Raw genomic sequence first — 26228 nt, 5'->3', positions numbered from 1 at the left:
GTGATTTCCCGACACAATTATGCCGTCCTTCATTTGTACTCTCAACTGCAAAGTCAGTCCAACGGTAAGAAAGTTTAAGAGAAAATTTTATACTTTAAAATGAGAGAGCTACATCTTAGGTTTTTTTTTTTCCTAACATGTGGCTTTTTTTATTTTATAAAGACTACAAAATCTGGAAATAGAAAAAAATAATCTAAAGGTTATTGGTGCTGCAAAATAAATAAATAAAAGAAAAATAAGCGAGGATACAGCACATGGCAAATGCAAAAAGGTTTATTAACTATGGGTTTGATTAGTTATTTTTAATAGGATTTTTTTATATCACAAGACTCTAATTTAATATTTTACTTAACAACATCAAATTTAATATCATTTAGACTAACCACTTATTGTTGTTTAGGACTGGAAGTTGATTATGTATGAATCAGGGAATGAATTTATTTTGATTAAACATGATTGTGGTTTACGCTCACCGGTGAGGTGAGGGTAAGTTCGGAAAAAATGAAACAACTTTAAAAGTTTAATATTTTGAAGTAAATAGTGGACAAGTGTCATTTTTAGGTGTGTAGGAGGAAAAATCAGCTTCTTTGATTCGACGGGAATAACATTACTACTTTTATTTCTTGTGTTTGATGCTTGATATAGTTACCCAAAAAGTAGTATAAAGACAATTTTCACTTTTTCATTTAATTTACGCTTATGTGATAGTCAATCATTCAGTTTATGTACTCCAAAAAATTACACACGTATTTTTATTTCTTAGAATCCTTTCTTTTCATTTCTTTCTTTTTCATCACAACTTCTATTACATCTTACATTTTCTCCCTCTCCTCTTTCTACCTCTCTTTCCACTCAAGATGGATATACCTTCAAAAAAAGTAAACCGCCATAATTTTCAATAATCTTTTAAGGTCTCTATTTTTATTTTTCTCTAAATGTTTCTTAATATATATATATTTTTTTAAATATCATTATTTCAGTGTTTGAAGCATAAAGTATATTGTTCTTATTATTCTCAGGTTAAAATTAAATTTTGCTTTAACAAAATTTTGAGAGTCAATTATGTTTTTTTTAAAATGAACAATGGTGACAATGAGAAGTTCTTGTACATACATAAATTTTTCCACCACTAGACCAACTTTAATAGGTCAATTACTTTAAATATGATATTTAAATATAATAAAGATTTCCTATCATTAGAATTTCATCTATAAAGTATAATAATTGGACTAAAAACAAACTATCATGATATATATATATATATATATATATATATATATATATATATATATATATATATATATATATATATATATATATATATATATATATATATATATATATGCTACAACGTTGCAGTCTTATATTTTTTGTTAAATTTAGTTTATTTTGATTTTCATGATATGTGGTTAATTATGATAAATCTTTTAAGTTTTTATTAAATTTAATTATTGATTTTCAAATTACAATTTAATGTGTTATAATTGTTTTATTCATACAACAATTTGTATAATAATACATTTTTATCTATCTTTCTCTATCGTATCATTTATCATATTCATAATTATCTCTCCTCTCAATTATAAAATTTGTTGAATGAATTGTTATACAAATAATATTTTTCTAAATTTTTATATTTCCTTCAAAGAAAATGTTCTAGTTTCGCCCCTATCGTCCATCCGTCAATGTTAAAAATGCTCTAATTTATTTATACAAATTTGTCATTTTGTTATAAATCTTAAAGATACTTTTTTTCTTGTTATAGTGACCGTTTCTGTTGCTTGTAGTTGTAATCGATGCCAGATTTTCTCTTACTTTCAATCTTATTAAATAATTAATTAATTAATGAATTGAATACATTTGGAATTGAATTATAATAAATGGATTGGAAATAAACCATTAATCAACTTTCGAGCTTTTAAAAAGTTCAATACTTCCGTTAATCATTTAACTAAAAATCGTCTAACTTGTTCATTAACAATTTTTAATGAATATTTTTAAATATTTTTTATAAAATAAACTTCAATAATTATACGCATTCTTTACTGAACCATCAAAGAGTTAATGAATCATCTCTTAAACACCTGGTGTCTTTAACCAATAAACTTCAATATTTATACACATTCTCAGATTGTCACCGTTTACGTCCACTTGTAACCCATGCCAGATTTTCACCTACTTTAACTCTTATGAAATAAATGAATAATGTAAAATAATGGATTAAATAAATATGGAATCACAATTATAATAAATACGTAGAAGATAACGCATTAATACATCCATAAATCATTAAACAAATAATTATCTAAATCAATTAAGGGAAAACGTAGTTGAAAGATTTTTTTTGTTTAACAGGCAAACGTACTTGAAAGATGAGACTATTAGATATAGTCAGTCGAATTCTACTTTAAAGATTTGTTATGGAAAAAAATAGTGAATACTTTACATGAAATAAAGTTCAATATTTATATACATTCTTGCATCGAATCATCATACCGTCATTGAGTTCACGACTTATATCTTAAACACTTGTGTCTAACCAATAAAATTTGGACTACTTGATCGAATGAATTGCAAAATACGTTAGATGGTTTATTATCAATTTAATCACAAATGGTGATTCAACTCAACCAATCTATTAATTTTTATTTTTATAATTAGATGAGCTGGTTAGATTTTTTTTTTTTTATGCTGGTTAGATTTATAAATAGGTAGATTAGATAATTAATGGATAAATGAATTGAATTGTCACTCATATGAAAATGTGAAAGAAAAAAAAGAAAAATCAAAAGCGAAATCCTTTTATTTCATTTTCTTAAAGAATTGCCATTTTGTTATAAATCTGCATGAGGTATATTTGTCTACCTATTATTATTTTGACCGTTTCTGTTTATTTGTAATTATTGTCAAATTTTTTCCCACTTTCAATCTTCTAAAACAAATGAATGTGTGAAAAAAGTGAGGAAAGAAATTCATTTGTGTGATAAAAAGGAAAGAAATCGAAAGTAAATCCATGTGTATAAGGAATATTTGTTTTCTTAAAAAAAATACTTTCATTTCCCGAATACCTCAATCTTTCGAACTAATTAAATGCCCCCCCTTCATTTATACTATAGAGGTATCTTTTTTTTTTTTTTTTTGTGGGTATTTGTTTAGAAATACTAGTATCTTACATTCTCTAGCAATCTATAAAAGTGAAGCTTTTATAAATGTGAACCAGAGATTATCACTACAGATATGTATAAGAGTGTTCATTTCAATTATCAATCACTTATCTTTTTTCTGTTCCTATTTCCCTCTTGGTACTTACAGCAAAAGAGTTGTCCTCAAAAACTTTCCTAAGCCAGTGAACAACAACATGGACTCCAAGTCTGGAAGAACACTGTTGGTTATGACAATGATTTTACTAATTCAACAGTTGTAAGTTGCACACAATTCTATGTCTGTGTTGATTTCAGTTTACTACGCTCCAGTTTGCTTGAAAAATCGCTGCTTGCACCTTTTTTTTTGATAAAAATAGAATACCCTTGATTTTATAAATTAATTTATACATACATTCAAATTAGGTTTCATAGTACAAAATTAATCCTATTTAAAACAAACAAAATTTGCATCCTCAAGAGGAAATAAAGTTAGAATGTTTGTGGATGAATGCTTACAAACTTATCTTATTGGTATGATTTTTTTTTTATTTTTTTAAGATAATTATTTTAAAATTCAATAAATTTATTATGCATTACAATTTATATTGAATAATGTCTATGCACAAATTATATTTTCTCACAAGATACTATAATTATTTGTATCTCACATTCTTCGGCACAAAGTGTGTTTATTTTGTTGATCAAAATGCTCAATGGCTAAATGAATCCAATCTACCATGTGTGTTTGGCTTAACTTTAAATTGAAGAAGCAAGCACACATTTTCTTATAAGTTTTGTGAGAAGTATGAATTCATAGCATTTAACTTAACATAGTTTAGAGACTTTACAACAATAAACCAAACACGTACCAAGACATTATTTTTCGTTTCTGTTTGAGTGCATTGAAAGTTGTAAAACGTTAGAACCAAAGACACACTTTATTATGACACTGGTGTTAAAAAAAAATTATTATCCTTACTTTTATTTTGTGATATATATATATATATATATATATATATATATATATATATATATATATATATATATATATATATATATATATATATATATATATATATATATATATATATGTGTGTGTGTGAATCGTGGGATATCTAGATACAACCTTTCTTCTCCAAAAAAAATTGTGGAACGAAACTCTAAGAAATATATCATATCATATTCATCAGAATCTTTGAGCCAAGGCATTATTTTTTTGAAGCTCTTCGAGGTAAACCTTTGATGCTTGCAATTGGCACAAAAGATGAAGACGTACAAACCATGGCACAAGACCAAAACGCAGCCAACACATGGGTCCAAACCAATGTCATTCCATACATAAAGGACGTTAATTTTGGGTACATAATCATAGGTGACGAGATAACACCGGGGCCTGTAGCACCCTACGTTGCAAAGGGTATTCAAAACATGATCAATGCACTTACCAATGCCGGCATACACAAAGACATATAGGTATCTGCAGTTCTTAAAGGTATTGTCTTAGCATCTTCTTATCCACCTTCAGCTGGAACATTCATCAATGAAACAACAAACATTATCAAACAGATTGCAACAATTTTGTTGCAACATGGTTCACCCGTGATGATTAACTCGTACCCTTACCTTGCATATTCCTCTGATCCCCAACACGTTTCTCTAGACTATGCACTGTTTAAGTCAACAAGTCCTGTGGTCACTGATGATGGGGGTTACAAGTACTACAATTTGTTTGATGCCATGCTTGATGCTTATCATGCTGCTTTTTGGCTTGTCGAACCTCATTTTTGTTTTGTGTCTGAAATTGGTTGACCTAGTGCGCGCTATGAGCCTTACACAAGCAAATTGAATGCTCAGGTTTACAACAAAAACTCTGTACAACGTGTGATAGGAGGAAAAGGGAATTCAAGGAGGCCAGGGGTTGAGTTAATCTATTGGATATTAGTACAAATGATAAAATTGATTTAGTTAATCTATTGGATATTGGTCTACTTTATTCATTATATGGGTTGAGTTTAAAATGGGTTCAACTTAGTGCAATCCATTTTTAAACAAGTTAAGGGCGAATTAAGTGATCTTCCATATTTGTTTCAAATAATCAATAAGTTATTTATAAAAATGAGTTTTTTTTTTGTTACTTTATTTTTTATTTTATGTTTTTGTTGCTAAATTCGTCCAATTCCCTCTTTTATAGCTACCATATGCTATGGAAGGGTTTTCTTATATTTTCACCCTTATACATGTTACACATTATTATGGTAGATGTGAGAATTTTTCTTGTAGCTCGATTTCTTCCTCTTTTCATTGTTCTAAACATAATAACAAATAAAATAGCTTTTATAGGTATAATAATAGTAGTATTAGAAGCTACTTTAGCTATTTCTCAAAAAGATATTAAAAAAATTTGGTCTTTTCCACAATTATCTTGTATTAGTTCATGTTACGGGATCTTATCGAATCACTTTAGTCTATTTGACTACCTATGCTTATTAAAAAACATTGCTATTAATTTTTAGTAATTGGATCCATTATTCCTTTGACATGCATTTTCATTAAAAAATTAGTATTTATTACAACCCACCAAGACTTATTTATAACTATAGATTCATTTGTATTAATGAACTAAAGTATTAATGTTTTTAGTGTTGGACTTTTAAATTCATTGGTGGATGTATTTAGTGTTTCAAGTATTTAGATGTTTTATCGGACTAATTGATATCTATTGTGAATATTTTTGCATGTTTTATATATAATCACATAAAAATGGATATAAGAACAATGGATGCAACAAGGGGAAGGTTTGCAAGAGTGTGTGTGGAAAGCATCTTGTAGTAGTAGGAAAAGTGTGATCCAAAAATCGTTGGTTTAATGTAGAGTATAGTGTGTGTTTGAATTATATTCATGGTGGGAAATAATTAATTAAATTTTCATGGTGAAGACAAAGCAACAAATAGTTATTTCTATTTTTTCATGGTGTCACAATGATTTTATGGAGTAAAATTAATTTTTTGTGTGTTATCTAAACACGCTATGAATGTTGGCACTTGCTTCGCAAGAAGTGTGGTTTCTATGGCCATACAATGAGGAGTTGTGCAAAGCATATGGCGGTGCAATAGGTGACGACAACTGAGCACATGCAATTCTATGACTGAAGGATGTCAACTAAAAAACGAAAGTACTAGCCATGCAAACCCTAAGGCTGGTTTGGTGGCTACGTAGTTGATTTGTCAGCTGGTGACTGATTGGTGGTTTCTGAAGGGAAACGTCAAATGAAAGTAGAGTGAATAAAAGAGGCATTGACGAAGAACGCAATAAAGAGAAACCGATTAAGGATGGCAATAAATACAATGCCTTAATTACGTCTAATAGGGCTCTTATAATCATTCTCGAATAATGATAAAGGTGCTGCAACAAAAACCAAATGGATTAGGATTAAGAAAAAAATGGAATTAGTGATAATTAATGATACCCCTAAAGTTATTATTTTGTCCCTTTCTATAGTCAAACACATGATCAACAAAAGCAAAAAGAAAGTTCAATATGGTAGGGTTTTGGCAATACATGACTAAGCAATATGGATAAACGTATTACACACACAAAAGAAAACTATATAAGTTGAATGCATGAAAAACTTTGGCATCAAAATGACTATGAATATCAAGAATTTGAGCCCCAATAAAATGAATTTGTTGGGGGATTCTGAACCTCCATATCCTTTGGTTGAGGTATAGGTGGAAACATCTAATGCACCATTTAAACAAATGGTGGTTGAAACACCAGTGACATAGGTTTTTTTGGCTCTGTTTCCAGGAAATCTTTAATGATTAGGTGTAAAGATTTCTCCATCTTATCTTTGAACGACATAGGGTTTACTAATAGGTGAAGCCATCGACATATACATGAGTTAATGCAAAGATATATGCCAGAACTAATTTTTATCTATGAAACGCACATTGTTCTCCGCAACCAAAATTTATAGATAGGATGGGGAAGTTTATAATTTATTGGGAGCTTAAGAAGTGCATGGATATGCTGGAGGAATCTGGATATTTTCTTTTATTAGATCATTGAATTGACTACTTTCCTCAAGTCACCATTGTGTCACTATCCTTGAGGAGAACTAGAGCTAGGTTTGCTCTGGTATTTATGTTTGTCTTGCTTATTTTGTGCGTTGTCACCTATGGAAATATTTAGATCATCTAAGACGTAGGATTTTTAGCCCTGGGTTCTAGTTGGAGATTTCAATGAAATTATCTCTCATCTTAAAATTGTGCGGGTATTTTTTTTCTTCAGAATTTGCTTTGTTTGATTTTGTTTTTAGCGGTTGCAACCTTCTGATATGGATTTCCTTGGTACAAAATTCACTTGGCAGAGAAATTATAAAAGGGGACATTTGATTTCACAAAGGTTGGATAAAGGAATGTGTGATCAAACTTGGAGAATGAGGTTGCTTGAAACATTAGTGTAGCATTTAGTGAAGAGGCACTCCAATCATAACCCATTTTGGTACATTGTAGTAACCTTATGACTACGAGAGATGGAAGACCTTTGTTTCCAAGCAGCTTGTAGTACGCATGAAGAGTATGGTACTTTGGTGAAATAAACTTGGACGACGAAACCACCGTGTAACTTGTTACTCAGATTTTATGTAAGTTATTACACTGATAGAGGAGGATGTGTCTATTCACCATCATTATGATAATAATTTAAATGTTACCTATCAAGAGAGTGGACTTCTGAATTAAAGCGTACTTTAAGAAAGGAAAATCATTGTGCAAACTTGTTAGTCAAACTTGGAGCTACGTCATATGAAAGTTTGGTAATTCTCCACGAGTCCCCACATAATTTGAGCACATTACTAGTTAGCTACTGTTTTCTTGTATTTTTTCTTATTTTCTCTTGTAACAAAAAAAATCACATATTTTTCAAAGTTTTCAAACTAAAGACCAATTTCATTAATATAAAAGCACAAACACCTTGACTACATTTAAAAAAAAAACGTAGGAACTAATAACATTTTTTTGATTAAAAAATGATAAAAGAAAAACTTCAAGTTATATATGTATTTTTCCATTATAAATTTAGATTTTCATTAACGAGTGAAAATGTTTTCTTCTTCATTAAATTACACAACTTGATATTCAGCATTTAATTTAGTACATTCTCCTTTTATGCATATTAAAATTTAAAATTTAAACATAATCAAATAATTTAACTTTAAACATGATTTTTAAATTCTAAAATTTAACACCGTTAAGAAGTAATTCATCTACATAAATTTTACTCTAATTTCAAACGTAAATATCGAATGTGTAAAGAAAAGGTCGAATGAACAAATAACATTAAACAGTACTGAATTTACTATGAAATGCTTTCAATAAAATAAATTTGTTTTTTGATATAACAAGTACTTATTCTCTACTTTTGTTTTTTTCTTAATGCCGGCTTGCATTTGCCTAATCTCGACTTATTCATCTCAACTACATATGCGAGACAGGTCCCAGCATGGAAAGAAAGATCACACTACCAAGAATAGCAATATCAACATACTCTAAAATTAGAAGCTTTTAATTTCCTTTTTTTTTTGTAAAATTGACCAAAAACATCATAAACTTTATCATGTAGAATCAAACCCTCTTGAAAGAAAAAAAGGATCAAAATACCCCAAAAGATGCAATTGCCCAGCACCTTCCACTGCAGACAAAAGAGCCCCTAGCCTACCCCTACCCATACCCAACCACCAACCTATAACTTTTAACCCAAAAGAAAATAAGAAAAAAAAATTCCCTGTTAAGCAGGCGGGATTGAGACACCTGTAACTTATTGCAATATTTGCAAAATGCAGGGTTCCGACCAAAACCCACCCACTTCTTTCACTCCCAAGTGATCAGCCTTCTTTAAAAACAAAAGGGAAGAATGTTACTAGCCATTTGCCATAAAAAAATGAAACTTGGATCTATCCATGACAGAACCGGGCATCAAGCTTCAGATCTCGAGTCAGAACTCAATTCAGCAGAAGCTCCATGCAAGTTAGTCGTAGCATAAGATTCAGAAAACTTGGACAACTTTGGCTGCATGCCCTGGCATAGCTTTAATCTGGTGGTGCCCAACTTCATACACTACAAAACCAAGTCAACAAAGAATAAGCAAACCTTTTGCCAAAATGAATTGATAATTCCATAAAATTTACCCAACCAAGTTGCAAGTTCCTTCAAAATTTCCAAACTCAACCATGTAATTTGGTACAACATATTACAAAGAAATTCAGCCGTGATTAACAGAAGGGAACTTTTGAACCCATTTGATTCAATAAAGCAATACTTTTAACTACAATGGTTAAAATCACATGATACATTAAATCAACTTAAAAGAAAAACAGAAAATTTCAATTCATAACAAATCAATTCAATAAAACAATGCTTTTAACTTTAATGCTTTTTAGATGCTCACCTCCTGATAGAAGGCATTGATCTCCTCTTCTGTAAGGCCTTCCTCATCCTCACCAGAATCCTCCACCCAGCCAAGTGAACGAAGGAATGCAGCCTCTTCCTCATCAAGAATTGTATCATTCCGGTCATAATCAGGTTTGTTAAGCTCTACATGGGCATTACCATGGCAAATCACTTCAGCATCATTTCGAAGATCTTGAGGACTTGCAGGAGAGCCAAGAGCTTCTGTATTCACTTCACCAGATTTGCCCATTGTGGGAGATGAAACCACCGGGCTAGAATCTGGAAGAACTGAGGAGTTCATCAGAGTTTTCTTCTTAATGAGATTGAAGAAATCATTCCGGCTCTGCACTTGAGAAATAGAATGTTTCTTATCCATAGTGGACCCTAGTTTCTGATCCAAAGAAGTTGGCTTTCGCTCTGTGGGAGATTTGATGTTGTTGGTCTTCTTCAAAGGTGTAGAAGCAGCTGCTGAAGCAACAGCAAGATTATTTCCAGTTCTACTGTTAGTGTGATTTGTTTGGCTTGAAGGATCCTTAGGTGTAGGGGAAACACCATTTTCCCACACCACTGATTTGAGATCAGTAAATTTTCCAGATGTTTTCGGAGCATCACCTTTGGCATTTCCACTGCGAACAGAATGATTAACAATGTGCAAAACAGAGGGTTGTTGCGGCATGTTCTTGACGGCCATATTCATCTCAGCATTTCTGACTGCTGTCTTGGGTTTTGATTTCTCAGAATTATTAACCTGACCAGAAAGCCATCAGAAATTTGCCAAGAATTTAATTAAGAAACTATCATTTATCAAATAGAAGACATAAACAAGCATGATGCTATAATAAAGCAATTTTCAGTATTTCTGGTGTATGAATAAAACCTAAGAAATATTATCCAATTTTGATATAACAAAAGGAAAAATTTACATAATCTAAATCAAGCATCCTCCACAGATTTACATACATAATAGATGCACAGACCAATATAAGCTGAAAGTCAATTATAAAGTAATGAAGGATTGCAATGAGACTTGTACATTTCACAAAAACAAATAAACTGTCCTTCACAGTCAATTTTAAAAAAGTCAGATCAACAAGCCATCATCAGTGCCACCAGTGGTGCAGGAACCAGAATTAGCATGCCAAAGAAAAACCAATTTTAAGTGATCACATAATGTTGATGTAGTAAAACAGAAGAAACAATATAGTACTTCTAAAATTAACTATTTGTTCAATCAAAGATTTTTTAAAAAAAAAAAAAACTTTTGAATCTGAATCCTATAAGCAGGCTATTTGCCTTTCGTTAAAAGTGAGCACAGAATCATAAAGTTCAATGCATTAGTTGGACTATAATTTTTGTTACTTATTCCTTTGTTATCTAAAACAACTATAAATAGAATAAATATGAATTCATAATAAATCACAAATTTCATAGAAAAAAAGTAAAAATCATTACAGAAAATCAGTTTGTAATAATAATAGATTAACAACAACACAACAATTAATTTGTAGTTATGCACTAATTCCTGATCAATTCTGATGCTCTTGAAATGATAAAAACATGATACAAGAAAATTAGGTAAGAACTTTTCTGCTGAAATTTCTCTCTTTCTAAGTCTAATGCCTTCTCTATAATCCCACCCTTGCTAAGGCACATTCCAGGTTGTAATATAACAACTTTGAAATTCAAAATTCTCAACTTCAACTCACTGTTTACTACTATAAAAACCCCATCAAATTAAGAAATCAAATTCCTGATGATATCTAAAACAAACCAAATTTTGCAATATATGACTAATAAAAAAATATTAAAAAAGGCAATTTTCTTACCAAAGCCTTAGGCATTGATGGTGTTACTGGAATCAACTGCCTTGACTGCTTAATAGCCAGTTCCTCAAGCCTTTGGGTTTTGACAGACACCTGGAAAATGATTAAGGCCTTGTTAACTGGTCATGAAAATAAACAAAATCATTATAATTATAAGAATGAAGATAGTGACAGAAAACCAACTAAACTACCTGGGGAGTCGAACGAGCTCGAGATGGAGTCTGTGCCAAAGCTTCAGCCATGTTAAGACCAGATGATGTACTTGTATGTACAGACCCAGAAGTTGGAGAAACAGTTTGTTGCAACGTTAGAGATCCGGTACTACTGCTTCCAATTAAAGTTGGTACCTCAGCTAGAGCAGATGTCCATCCCTCCCCACCAATCAAAGTTGAACTGCCAACAGGTAGAGTTTGACTAGCAGTAGCACCCAAACCAAGAGATGAAACTCTCCCTATTTCAGTAATGCCCTGCCTCTCTTCAGCTCCAAGTGATGGAAAATCCTTATTAAAAACAGCTTTCCGAACACTAATACCAATACTACTGCCAGAAAGTAAGTCATTACTGCTTTTCTGGTTGCTATTGCCACCAGATTTGGTATCTACTGCAACTCGGGGGGTCAAAATCTCATTCTGTTTCCTGGAAACCATTGAATGAGAACGCCGTAAAGTGTCTCTCTCTATCCTTCCAGGAAAGATGTCAGAAAATGGTTCAGAACAATCACGATCCCGGTGGTCTACAAAATTTGATCTATCTTTCTCTCTATCACGGTGACTTCTGTTGAAACTACTATAGGCATGCTTGGCAGAACCATTGATACTCCTCCAAGAATTTGCAGAAAATGTTCGTTCCAGAAACACAGAACGAGGGCTATCAAAATCATTAGTGGACTTAGATGATCTATTCCTTGTGTGATGGGCAACATTAGAAGAATCTACACAACAATGATAGGAATTGTTAACTTATGAATTACGATTCTATTCCCCTATTTTAAGGAGATAACCCTATCATAAACTTATAAGCTAAAAAAAAGTGTTTCTTAAATATATTAATGCACCCAAAAAAGAAACAACATAATATTCTGAATTGATTAAACTAAGGCATTAAAAAGACGCATACATTTCAGGGCAGTGAAAATACCGGAGTGATTAGATTGAGCTGCAAAATGGTGGGCTGAACTGCCACCCCCAGCAACACTTCCAGCACTTCTCAACCATTCTGGGACTAATGTAGGTTCACTTTTGGCCATAACTAACACTGAACATCATCAGACTTCACTAAAAAAAAAGCAAGTGCACCTTCTTCACCAGTCCTTCCCCTAAAACAATACTGTTGCACTCAAATTCGAAACTACCGACTCTAACTCACATCTGTCATCCTTCTTTCAATCTTATAGATACCAAAAACTAGTCAAGAATAACTTGCCTAAACAGAAAACTGTTCCAAGTGAAACTTGGAGCGATTCCACCAAGAAATTAGGTTAATCCACAAACCGGTATCTTCCAGCAATTCAGTAACAGCAGGTTATCTTCACAGAAGCAACAGCCCCCAATCTTTTTGGCCCTTTTTCGACGCAAAAAAACAGAATACCGGTAACTTCTCCAACAATAATAAACTGAAATGGAACCACAAACAGACACTGTTTCCTCTATTCCCCAATCAATGAAAGCGCCTAAACATCAGATACCGTCACGGGGACCACGTGACTTGAAACAAAAGACAATGCCGCGTGGGAAAACCTTATCTACGCCTCCATCTTAAGCAGAAAAAAGAAGAAGATGGATTCGCATAAAACCTCAAAAATTCAGAGTCGCACCATCAACACAGGGTAAAAATCTCGAAAAGAAATCGATCCCCGCACCAAAAGCACAACTACGGAGACAATGGTACAACTCTAAAAATCAAACCATCAAACAGTTCACGACCAAGAATCGAAGCAACGCCCAAAATTAAAAAAGGACAGTGTGGAACCCCGAAAAAAGGCGTCGAGAGAAAAGAAGCCCTAAAAAGACACGCACGTGAGGGGAAAAAATCCTCCCGAAGCTAGGGTTACAGATAGAGGGGAAATTTTCGGGGAATTAGAAAGCGAAAGAAAGAGAGGGGAAGAAACTAACCCTAGAAGCGGTATTGGCAAGTGATTGACGAGGATACCGAGACGCAACCGTTTCAATAACCGCCTCAACGTAGCAGCGGTATAGGCAATTGTGCGAATGCGGAGCAGAGAGAAAACGGAAGACGAAGAGTTTAGGGGCAAATAGGGGAGTGTGATTTTGGAGAAAAACGGAATGGCGTTGATGGAGAGAGACAGACAGAGAGAGTGTGGAAATAGAAAAAATAGGGTTTTGTTGTTTGTGCGGGTGAAGACTGCGATGTGGTGTGGTGTGAGAGAACGAGAACGCGAGAGAGGAGCTATAATTTCAGTTTGTTTGGGATACTCAGGATCAAACGTATGAACAACACCCTCTTCTCCTTAATGCTATAACAAATCAAATTAAGGATATTAAACATTAATGCGATAAATAAATTGTTTATTGTCTCTCTCTCTCTCTCTTAAATCAAATTAAGGTATAATTTCTTCGTACGTTTCCTTCTCCCCAATAAATTTCCAACCCTGTACCTAAATGTTCATCTTCTTTCAATCTGTTTTTTTATTTTTATTTTTGGTAAATGTACTTTTTTTTATTTGTGTTTCTCTTTTCATTAATTATCAATCTGATTATGAAATTTTTTTAAATGATTCAATTTAGTTCCTAAATTTTAAAAAAATCAATTTAATTATCAAATTTTTTAAAATAAATCAATTTAGTATCTAAATTTTTAAAACATTTAGTTTGATTATCAAATTATGAAAAAATAAATCAATTTGATTATCAAAATATTAAAAATTTAAGCATCAAATTGATTTACTTTTAAAATTTTAAAGGTTAAATTAAAATTTGTAAAGATTTTAAGATCAAATTGATTTATTCTTAAAAATTTGTAAAATTAAATTAAATCATTTAAAATAATTTTGAGATGAAATTAATAATTAAGCTATTTTCTTTATTTGAATTGGTATGATTTGATGAATGGTCTTGACCAAAGACGAACGGTGTACAACACCTCTGATTCTTCCATTGGATTTGGATGTTTTGAAAATTGGTTTGCCGAAAAACAAGAAAGAGATTGCGAAATCCACCAAGACAAGCACACCGCAATCAACAGGTAATCCCACATCTGAGAGACACCGGTCTATCTTTATTTCCTTATATATATCGTTTTATAAATGATATGAATATTACAGTATCACAAGAATATTATGTGTGCAAGAGAAAAGGAATTTTTTATTCGTAAGTATTTTCAAATTTCATAATTACTGAATAAAATATTTTGGAAAAGTTAAAATTATTAATAAACTACGCATTCTTTTAAATCATACTATTAAACATATAAATTTAAAATGCATAACATTAGTATACTTAGTTTAAAAAATAAATTGAAAGCAAAAATAAATAAATAAAAAATGACACATGTAACTATGTTGAAAAAAGATAATTGATAGACTGAAATGAAAAATATTATAATTTAACATATGAAAATCTTATGGTGTGTTTGATTTGTATTTTTATTTTCTGTTTTCATTTTTTGAAAATTGTTTTTATTTTTAAAATATTAGAATTCTGAAAACATGTTTGGTTTAATTTCTTATTTTTTGTTTTCGAAATAAAAATATTGAAAATTTATGATATATTGACTTTTTGTCTTTTTATATTTTAAGATTTGCTTAAAATTATATTGATTGTCATCGTAATTTTATTTTACTCGAAATAAGGTTTCTGTTCTCAACTGAACACACTGGAAATGAGAATTTATTGTTTTCTATTTTCATTCTCACTGAAAATGTTTTTAGAAATCCAACCAAACACATTTTCATCATCATTTTTTGTTTTTAGTGAAAATGAAAACAGAAAACAACCAAACCAAACACTTCCTTAAATTTTGTTGTGATTAATGACAAATATTTGTTACATAAAATATTATCTAATCAAATATTTGTCATAAAATTTTGGTTCTCATAAAATTAAAATATTAGAATTTAGCTTATGCAAAAAATTTATTACATTTTTTGTCATCGTAGAATTGAAATGTGTCAAATTTTGGTCAAACAAAAACAGCTACAAATCGCAGAACAAAAGTAATAAAAAATATATAATTTTGATAATTTTCTATAATTTATAATAGTTTTTTGTCATTTGTGATGGTTTTTCTATACTTTATAATGATTTTTAACCCCCATAATTCTCACTGCCACAAATTGTAGGGAAAAAAATGTCACAAACAACAAAATGTAGGTTTGAATATCATGCCAAAATTTATCACAATCCAATTTTACAATGACAAAAAACATACTTAAAAAATGTATAAGGATAATAACCACGGGGTAGACTGAGAACATGTTTATCGATTTTTACCCTCATCCCCACAAAAGAAGATGAGGGACGAATTTGGGTTTGAGTTTATAAATGACAAGAATAAAAAAATGGAACCAAATCTCGTCTCTATTGGATTTAACCTATTTCACAATTTTTTAAAATAATATTTATTTATATACTTTAAATAAATAATAAATTAAGTTATTTATTATATTTTAATTCAATTAATATATATAGTTTAATAATGATTAAATAACATAAACATATTTAAGAATTAAATTATATTTTTAATTAAATGTATAATTTTTAATTAGGAAAGTGACCGAGTGGCATGTGACTCATTTGATTCACAACTAAATGAAATCAACAGTTTGCTACCTACTAATAAGTCTAGTTTGCCTTTTAATAAATCGACCTACCTATAGTTACAAGTTACAAGATGCCAATTGTTTACAACATCAGTTAAGGAATGGAATCTACCATGGGATCAACATGATTCCGATTTTTTACTTTAGATTATTTTTTCTCAATGATGTTGAGGGTAATAGTCATATCAATATAAGACAGTTTGATACCAAAGTGTTAAAGCCTCCATACCCCTCAATTGAACCAATGACATCACAGGGTTGCAACACCTTATTATCTTCCTATGCATTTATTGTTATGGGTAGTTTTCAGAATTTCTCAATAATTGCATGGAACATTCATGGTGTTTTGGGTGCTTCTACAGAGCGCCATGCTCATTATCTTATCCCCTATCATCATCCTACCATGCTTATGCTAATTGAAACTCGAGTCATAATTTTTCGGAAAGTTGTGCATTTATGAAACTTTCTCAAATACTCTCAAACATCTATTCAAGGGGCAAAATGTAATTCTGGTGGCATATGTGTCTTTTCCAACTTGAAGGACTATAATTTCAGACAAATCTTTTGATAATAATCTTTTGGTAGTGCATTGTTTAGATTCAAACAAATCAAGTAGACATCTATTGTGTTCAACAAATGTGTGTTTGGAAATATTTTTTTTTAAAAAAAAAATACATTGTAACAACTCACAGTTAGATCTTGCATGAATATTTGATCTTAATCGTCTTGAAAATAACCTTCAATATTAATATAACTAGGTTCATGCTCAAGAGAAAAAAGTACTTTGGTTACAAAAGTCTATGGAGATTTTGGGTCAAGTGTGACAACAGGAACGTAAATTTTTCATGCCCAAAGTAAGGTTGAGACTATGTTTTGGGTTTGAACCCACAACTTTCAATGCTAAACTAAAACAGTGACAAGCGCACTTTAGCAATGCGCTAGAGGTTGTTTATTTTATATTATTACCAAATTATACTATATATACTAAATCAAATGATATTGAAAAAAAAAAACTTGCACCATGGTTCAAACCCACGACCTACAAGAAGGACGACCATGCAATGCAATTTATCGCTATGCTGGAGCCTTTCATTAATGTATGCTTAATAAATTTAATATTTATATTATATATACATATTTAATCAATTTAACAAAAAATGACACAAACATGATTTGAACCTTATATATATATATATATATACCAAGGACAAGCAAACTGTACCACTAATCTAGACACAATTAGTTGACATAACATAAATAAATATAATCTTTATAACATATACAACTATATAAATTATATATAATTATTTATAATACTTTAATATCGAGTCATATGATTTAGTTGATGATCTACTTATTCGACCATTGATTCAATGATATGATATTTCAATGGGGTTGATTATTAATTTGATTTTTAAAATTATGATTGAGACTCAAGATTAATGGTGTTTGATGTATTAACAATGATACTTTTTAAAAGTTAAGTTCATTCTTTTTTTAGAAACCTTTTCCAAAACGTAGACCGATGTAATTCACGTAGCATCTAGCTAATGACTATTCCTCATGATTGTCTTCTAAAGCTTGTTTCGTTACGAGTTAAAGAAACCCTCTGATTTACGAACATGTATATGGCTTTGGGTCTGACTTATCTTTTATTGATAGATTGAATTGTATTTCTTAAAAAAATTCATATATATTGAAAAGTTTGCTCCTTTTTTTTATGAGTTTTATTGTTCACACACTCACAGAGACATGAATGTTGCTACAACTTTGTATAAGATTTGTCCGATAAACATGAATTTTTTTAAGAAATACAATTCAATCTATCATCTTATGTTATTCTCTTATAAAACTCAATAGTCAAGCCCATAATAAAATATGCCTACCTAACATGGTGGACTTTTTTTTTTAAAGAAAAGAAATCAATATCTCATTGAGTTTGTCACTGTTGTTGCACTTGGGGATTTCCTGTTGTTGGAGGTAATTGCATCAAGTAAAATCCCTTTCCAAGATAACTTATAAGAGAAAAATTATTATATCTTCCCACAATTAATAAATCAATAATACATGATAAATTTATTAAATGATAAGTATTTTAAGAATGTTATTAATTAACCTGCTATTGTAATGTTTGACAAAATTCGAGCGAGTCAGGCACCGCGTTTTGTGTTTCCAGTTCAACGACGTTTACCAGTCTCGTGTGTGCAGTCTTTGTTCAGTTTCTCTTACTTGTTCAAAATCAATCCCCTGTTTCTCTCTCCGTTTACTTTCTCCCTCGTCTCTCTCACCTGACACCGATTACACAACCATATTAGAAGCCATTGGCGGCGACGTCGTCGTTTTAGATGGATTTAGATGCATTACCTATCTCGGATTTTTGAGCCCAGGAAACAAACCAAGACCATGGATCGCAAGAACCCGCGGAGGAAGCCCAAGCTCGAGCGCCGTAACGCTCTTAAATACTCCTCCTCCGAATACGACGTCGTATCCTCCCCCTCCGACGACACGCTCTACACGCGCTCCATGGAGTTCTACGACCGCACGAGCTTCCGAATCGAGGGCGTCGAGGGCGAGTTCGATCGAATTTGCCGCAGTTTGGGCCTCTCCGGCCCAGAGGACTTTGCTATTCCCGCTGCGGCGTGGGAGGCCATGAAGTTTCGCTCCTCTTCGGATATTCTCCCGAGACTGAAGCTCGATAACCTCGATATTCCCGAGGAAGACGTAGAAGAAGAATCGAAGGTTAACGAGGTGAGAATGTTCAAATCAGCAGAGGAAGGCGAATTGAGTGAAAATCACGGAGTTAGTGATAGTGTTAGGGTCAGGGAGATAGATGAATCGAGCAATGGCATTAAGGGGATTCGGCCACCGATGCTGAAGCCTCCGCCGGGAACGAGGGTTCAGGTGGTGGATGATAGCGCGTGTTCCTCGTGGGACCTCTTGAGGGACTTGGCTCCTCAAGGGGGAGAAGGGTTACCGTTGAACCATTCCAATGAAGAGAGGGAAGTGGCGGAGAAGGAAGAAGGGGAAGTTGGTACTAAAGAGAGTCCGAAGAGAGAAGAGGAACAGAATGTGGATAATGCGGCGAGGATTGCGGAGATTGTGGCGGGGCTTTCGGAGTCGTGTTCGTTTTCTACTTCGAACGAAGACGATTCTTCGAGTAGTACCACGGACCCTAGGTCTAATAATATTTCTCCGCAAGGGAGAATCAAACGGATTATTACCGCCGGAAGCTGGCAGAAGGGTGAGTTTCTCGGGGGTGGCTCCTTTGGCTCCGTTTATGAAGGAATTTCTGAGTAAGTGCAATGCCTTTCAATCTTCACTCTTCTTTCTCCCTTCCACTTCATTGTTACCATTGTATTTTGTTAGTATTGACATAAATATGTCATGCATTGGATCTGATATATTAAAACTTTTGTTTTTAGTATCTGGTATTAGTTAAGTAATGAAATGTGATCTTGTGAATGGATCTTTCCAATACATGTCAATCATTGAGATTCTAACATGTCATTACTTAACTAACAAAAATTAGTCATTTATTAAGAACCACAAACATATTCAAACCTTTAGTATTTTATTTATAATATTATTATTTGGGATTGGGACTTGGGCGTACTTAAACACAATTTCACCCTTGCATTAATAATTCACATCTACACACAAATTTTTTGTCTCTCCTTCAGCCATTAGAAAATCAGTCCTTCAAAATTAAAGGAAATGACACAAATTGGCCTATTTTAGCTTGTGGGGTGTTGCTGCTTCCCCCTCCCTTTCCCCTTTAGACTGTGGTTCTTTGCTGTAATGTCTTTCCTTTAGTGGTAGTCGGTAGGTGTTTAAAAACTACTGGAGATCTATTACATTAGATGGAATTTAGTTCCAATTAAATTTTGAAAAACAAGGCAAAAGTACACCCTGTAACAGCACCTAAATTTTGTCCATAGTTTATGGAATGAGCTCCTTGAATCTGACGGATTGATGTCTGCTGAACTAACTGGCCTAGAAACTGTCAGTTTTGAAACAAAACCTTTTTTTTTTTTTTGGGTGGGGGGGTTGAAAAATATTTTGCAGTACATGAGAAAATGTTGTCAAATATTTCATTTTCTTCTTCTTTTAGAACACTGTACTTTTTGGTCAGAATAGGAGCACAAGGGCTTCTGAACTCTCCAAATTCCATTGCTTTCCTTTTATGGAGGACGTGCTAAAATGTATTATTTCCATCACATCTAATGTGTCAGCCATGTTTATAAACTTACAGATTTTTGTTTTGAAGTCCCCATAAAATGTAACTTTCTGTGTGGACAACTACCTACTTAATTCAAAATGTTGGTCGGTCAACGATCTGCTGAAAAAGAGCATGATGACAACCACCCTTTGTTCTGTGTGAGGTTTGTGTCTTTGTGTCCAATGTCTGTTTGATGTGAGATAAAAACTATTGTTTTGAAGGGTGCATGAGCATTCTATTGTTTTGATTTTCTTTGCTAAATTTCCTAAATTCTTTTAATGGTTTTGCTAACCATTGCTGATTGCCCTATTGCTTTAAGGGAAATGGTTGGGGTGCATTGGTAAGATTAAATAGTACACTTTCCAAAAAAAATAATATTCTACTTTTGATTTCTTAACCATTAAATCCCTAAAGACAATAATACTTAACAAAACTGTTCTTTTAAACCTTTCATAGTTTTTTTCTGCCAAGGTGTCTTGCTATTGGGTGGTTTTAATAAACTTTGCTATTAGCCTTTTACTGATAAGTGATAACGATAATTTCTGACATTCAATTATGCAAGTGTTCTATTGTTCATCCCGAATAGAAATGAATTTGAACTTCATTAGGTTGTTCATTTGGACACTGTGTGAAATTGATGCACTGATACAAATTGCTTCTAGTTGAAATAAACAATGCGAACATATTTAAAATCCTATTTAAAGAGAACCGTAGAAAAATGTAATGAGGTGAGTGAGCTAGATTTTGCATGGGTAATGGATGTTGTAATTGTTGTTTAGTGCCAGATTTTTGTCAAATCCAAAAACGTCTCAAAAGATTATTTCTAATTTAGCATCTTCCTTTCAAATTGCTGCTTTTTTAATGCCATGCTTTACAATGATTTGGCATCTATTTTATGTTATGCAAGTAATAAATACTAACATGCTACTTATACTTTCTGAATCACTGTAGTGATGGATTCTTTTTCGCTGTAAAAGAAGTTTCACTGCTTGATCAAGGGACTCAGGGAAAACAAAGTGTATATCAATTGGAGCAGGTGATTGACTTGCACCTTTTTCTTAATAATGGAATTCTTCAATGATAACTAAAAAAGAAGTTTTTTTTAACATAAATATTATGCTATCTTGTGCAATACCTCAAGAACATTTGAGAGGTTACTGTTCTTCATGTTTCTCCCATTATGTTTATTTTCTCACATTTGTCTTTGTCTTCTCTCACAGGAAATAGCACTTTTGAGTCAGTTTGAGCATGACAATATTGTTCAATACTATGGCACAGAAATGGTACTTTCTTGTTCTGATTTTCTTTTCTTTATGTTCATTTTAATATTTTCATGTTATTCACCGTTGTTGAGTCTATGTTGTCTTGCCTTGTTTTCTTCTTTTATGTTCAATTTGATATTTTTTTTCTTGTTTATTATTATTGAATCTATTTGGAAGTTGCCATTACAGATTTGGAAGTTGCCTATCACTTTTTACAATGTTTACAATATAAGTGGAATGTTTGTAGTGAAGAGTCAAGGCATGATGTCATGATAGGCCATGAAATTTAGTCTAATGATTGTATGATAAAGAATCCACATGACTGTGATAGCTAATAACGTAAAAGTTCAGATATAAGGTACTGTACTATTTTGGAATATATTAGTCTCATGACTCATTTTTATCTTGGGGGTGGGGGGGGGGGGGGGTGTCTATACTCTTACATCTATCAGAGTTAGCTCCTTATTCAAAATGAGATTTGTACTTTACACTTTGCTCAATGTTTATGCAGGATCAATCAAAGTTGTATATCTTTCTTGAGCTTGTAACGAAAGGTTCCCTTAGAAGCCTCTATCAGAAGTATACTCTTCGAGATTCCCAAGTATCTGCCTATACGAGACAGATTCTGCATGGTTTGAAGTATCTTCATGATCGAAATGTGGTTCACAGGTGACTCTAAATTTTATTCTATTTTCAATCCTGTTTCACTTTCCTTTATGTATATATGACTTCTGCTTTTACGTGGTAATCCTGGTCTTGAATCATATGGTATGGTTCAGTCTTTTAGAACAATGCTGACAAGAGTTCTATGGTCTTGCTTTCCTTGCTTCAAAGGAACTTTCACTTTTGCATACTGTCTCATAAATGCAATATATTCTTTGTAAATAACTTGTGTTATTTGTTTTATTTTCTTCTTGTTATTTGGTCACGTTCTTTTTCTTTTTTGGACAAATGTTGCTTCATTTTCATTGTTTGAACTTTGAAATGCATTTTACTTATTTGGCCAAAGAAGAGAGTTGAGGAGTGAGGTGAACCGAAGAATCCAAGGGGGAAAAAAAGATATCCAATTATCGTCATTGTTATTTTTTTCATGCCCTAAACCACTACCTTTCAATACTAATAGTCTAGTATTTGTGGATGGCGTATTAGTTTCTTTCTGCTGTGAGTTAATTTGAGTTTCAAATTCAAATGATTAAAAAGGAAAATCTAGTTACTAAGGTCTGGTTGAATGGTTACATACATGTGGGGATTTTCAGTTTTGGAAATTAAATGAGAAGAGTTTTTTCTTTGGGTTACAGCTTGTGATTTATTTCACTTCCTATTTTCTGCATTCCTGTATCAGTTATGTAATTGGGATGAAGCAATCATTGTAAATATGTTCTAATTATATTTCTCCAATTTAAGGGATATTAAATGTGCAAATATATTGGTGGATGCAAGTGGATCTGTCAAGCTTGCAGATTTTGGATTGGCAAAGGTATTCACTCTCTTTCATTTATGTTTCTCGATCTAGGATTTCTTTTATTTCTTGAATATTTTGGTATCAGTTATAGATGTCTGAATGATGTTAAATTGCTTATGATTTCCATTTTCTGATATCACTTTATGAATTGTTTTCAGGCAACCAAATTGAATGACGTTAAATCAATGAAGGGCACAGCATTCTGGATGGCGCCTGAGGTTTGCCTTCAATCTTTACATCTGAGCAGAAATACTGCATAATGGTTCTTCTGCCAAGTTTATTAATGGAGTGTGTACATGGTTCCAAACTTCAAAATAATTTCCTTAACAGTAATTTGTTATGTTAATATATGCATGACTGTAACATTAGTTTCTGCCCTCATTTAGCTGTGAAATGAACACTTATTAGTTATTAAATGAAATTATATTGTCATACAGTTAAAATTGTATGCATTCAATATGCTACTGGTCTAAAACCCTAGAACATAAGGAACTTATTAGAACTCCATAAAAATAAACTTACATAACAACATTAGATCATGTATTCGTGCTACATTTTGTTAATGGTATTAGAGAATATGGAGAGTTGAATTTTTACCTTTTTCTTTTGCTTTGTCCCATTTATTTGCCATATGGCTTGATCAATGTAATGAACAGCTGGATATAATTATTGATAATGGTGACGTGATTATACATATCATGTTTCAAGAATTCATTGCCTTCTCATATATAGAAAGAAACATCCCTTTTCTTTTGATTTAGTTATAGCATAGTTATCGGTTCTTAATAAGAATCTGGAATATGCAGGTTGTAAAAGGAAAGAACAAGGGTTATGGGCTTCCAGCTGATATGTGGAGTCTGGGATGCACTGTACTGGAGATGTTAACAGGCCAACTTCCGTACCGTGATTTAGAATGTGTACGTGCCATATTATTGCTATTTAACTCCCGTTACACATTGGTGCCTCATAGTGAGGGTGATCATGTAACACGTTTTTGTTTTTTCTGTCTCAAGCAAGGGCTCTTCAGTTCTCACAATTTAAATTCTGATTTAATTCCACAAACCATTTTTTTTTTCTGTTTCATGTGTTTGCCTTCGCAATTTTTTTTTGCTTTTGCTGTTTGATAATTATTAAACAATTCAGGCTACCACTTTTGATCCAAATTATCAATGTTTCTACCATTTATTTTGTAAATTAACTTATGGATTTTGCTGATGTTCTGTGTCCCATGTTTTGTATTGGGTAGAAATGTTGGTTGATGATTCTTATATATATTTTGCCATTAATGTACCTCTAACTGTGAAAATTGCATTACTGCTGGTTTTTACTGTTGAGTTTTAATTAATCTCTTCAAACTACAGATGCAGGCATTATTTAGAATTGGAAAAGGTGAGCGACCTCCTATTCCTGACTCTCTTTCGAGAGATGCACAAGATTTTATCCTGCAGTGCCTTCAAGTTAATCCAAATGATCGTCCCACTGCTGCTCAACTTTTAAACCATTCATTTGTCCAAAGGCCACTTTCTCAGTCCTCTGGTTCTTCATTTCCTCATATTCACGGCCGTAAGGGTTAAACTATGAAACATTATGGAGGTAAATGCATACTATCTCATTTTGCCACGTTTTTCTCTGTTTATCATGATACCTGAGTTTTTTATTTTTTAAAACTGTTTTCATAGCTGTCCTTGCCCATCCTTTTAAGAATTTTCATTCAAAACTCGAGTCATAACATTGTTTTGGTGGGACACAAAATGTCTAAGGTCCATGTCAGTTTTGGTTTTCAGATGCACGTAGAATTCCTTTAGTTAGAGTTGGTCAGGTTTCAAGTGCAGTTTTATTCTTATTTGGGGCTATTCATGCAAGCATAACTGAAAATAAGAAAAGGAAGAAAAACAGAAAATGTTTCTGACCTGTGGTAGTGTGGTGCAATTCTCAAATGACAAACTATATTGTTTGCATCCTTTGCGCAAATCCATTTAGCGTATGTTGAATTTATCTATTTCAGTAGCTGACATGATTCTTTTATTCTTTGATGACAGTTCTGTCTTTCATTGCATGTAACATTTCCAATGTTCATTCTTGAAGTTGCTGGGGTTCATCTAGGGTCCGTTACTGCAGAAATTGTTGATTTGCTCATGTTGTAGCATTCAGAGTTTGCTTGCCTGTAACTTATATCAGTTTTTCAGCACGGCTTTGGATCTAACACGTCATATGGCACTCCAGAGAACCAAGTTATCGACTAGGCAATATCCTATTGGAGAATTATGCTCAGTACGTGTTATCTAATTACTATGATGATTTGTTCGTTGTACCAAAGGTGAAGTATCAACGTTCAGCTGAAAAAGTTACTACCTGCCATCCCCGCAAATTAGGTGACCGGCGAAAAACCTACAGGGTTTAACTCAGGGAGCAATAGTAGCAAGAATTAGAGACTATTCTATTTGTACATATTATTTATTTTTTATTATTAGTAGAAGGCATTGTTTGTGTACATCTGTATTTCGTAGTTTTCTTTTTTATTCTTTTTGTCTAATTCGTGTGTAATGTTTCCCACTTTTTGTATGTCCTTTCTGAAAATTTGGTCTTTGGTCGAATGCGATTGGACGAGTAAATGGTTTTAATAAATTTATAGATACACTTGGGCAAAAGAAAAACCGTAAGTAAACACACTGGAATGTCTCTCTTTAAACGAGTCATTTTTCGTTCAAGTGAAATTCCTTATCTGTCTCACTCTACTTGAGTGTGTTTGGAAATATGTTTGAACCACTTTAAATGAAGGTTTGTCAGATTCAAATGCACAACCGGAGAAGAAACTCTAAGTGGATTAGCGTTTAATTGAACTCAGCTAATTTTCAAACACTTTAGGTTCAACTAGTATTTTTTTTTTAATTTATAAAATTCAATATAACTTCTAACAGGGTTTTGTCACTAATTATCCTTTCACTTTTTATATAAATTATATATGTCCACAGTCCATACAAATATTAATGTGTTTTTATATTTAGATAGTAAGGATTTGATTTGGATAGAAATTTTTTATATTTATTTTTACATATTTTGAGCAATTTTTCCTGATACTTTTGGGAACATGAG

General features: G+C 32.3%; 2 protein-coding genes and 1 pseudogene across 5 annotated transcripts; 2 read left to right on the top strand and 1 right to left on the bottom strand.

The window, feature by feature from the left end:
• Positions 1 to 3637: 3637 nt before the first annotated feature.
• LOC106798606 (glucan endo-1,3-beta-glucosidase-like) lies at positions 3638 to 5464 on the top strand (annotated as a pseudogene).
• Positions 5465 to 8471: 3007 nt separating this feature from the next.
• LOC100791100 (uncharacterized) lies at positions 8472 to 13944 on the bottom strand. Of its 3 annotated transcripts, XM_006578925.4 has the most exons (6): positions 13527 to 13944; positions 12532 to 13414; positions 11607 to 12346; positions 11419 to 11508; positions 9591 to 10340; positions 8472 to 9259 (listed from the first exon to the last, which is right to left on the bottom strand). In XM_006578925.4, the coding sequence occupies exons 2-6, from the start codon at positions 12659 to 12661 to the stop codon at positions 9119 to 9121; spliced, it is 1851 nt and encodes a 616-aa protein (XP_006578988.1). In that variant the 5' UTR covers positions 12662 to 13414; positions 13527 to 13944; the 3' UTR covers positions 8472 to 9118. The 3 variants fall into 3 exon arrangements, with proteins under 3 accessions (XP_006578988.1, XP_006578987.1, XP_003522590.1); XM_006578924.4 differs by having other exon boundaries at positions 12532 to 13944; XM_003522542.5 differs by having other exon boundaries at positions 12553 to 13942.
• A 4207-nt stretch (positions 13945 to 18151) lies between these two features.
• LOC100819999 (mitogen-activated protein kinase kinase kinase 1) lies at positions 18152 to 25668 on the top strand. Of its 2 annotated transcripts, none has more exons than XM_003523419.5 (9): positions 18152 to 19485; positions 21363 to 21447; positions 21632 to 21694; positions 22185 to 22342; positions 23078 to 23150; positions 23294 to 23353; positions 23942 to 24052; positions 24497 to 24728; positions 25175 to 25668. In XM_003523419.5, the coding sequence occupies exons 1-8, from the start codon at positions 18548 to 18550 to the stop codon at positions 24707 to 24709; spliced, it is 1701 nt and encodes a 566-aa protein (XP_003523467.1). In that variant the 5' UTR covers positions 18152 to 18547; the 3' UTR covers positions 24710 to 24728; positions 25175 to 25668. The 2 variants fall into 2 exon arrangements, with proteins under 2 accessions (XP_003523467.1, XP_040871013.1); XM_041015079.1 differs by having other exon boundaries at positions 18312 to 19485; positions 25221 to 25668.
• The last annotated feature ends 560 nt before the right edge of the window (positions 25669 to 26228 follow it).

This window comes from Glycine max, chromosome 4 (genome assembly GCF_000004515.6).
Source record: "Glycine max cultivar Williams 82 chromosome 4, Glycine_max_v4.0, whole genome shotgun sequence".
In the NCBI taxonomy this organism is placed as follows: Eukaryota; Viridiplantae; Streptophyta; class Magnoliopsida; order Fabales; family Fabaceae; genus Glycine; species Glycine max.
The sequence above is the reverse complement of the archived record's forward strand: the minus strand, read 5'-3'. Positions and strand labels throughout refer to the sequence as shown.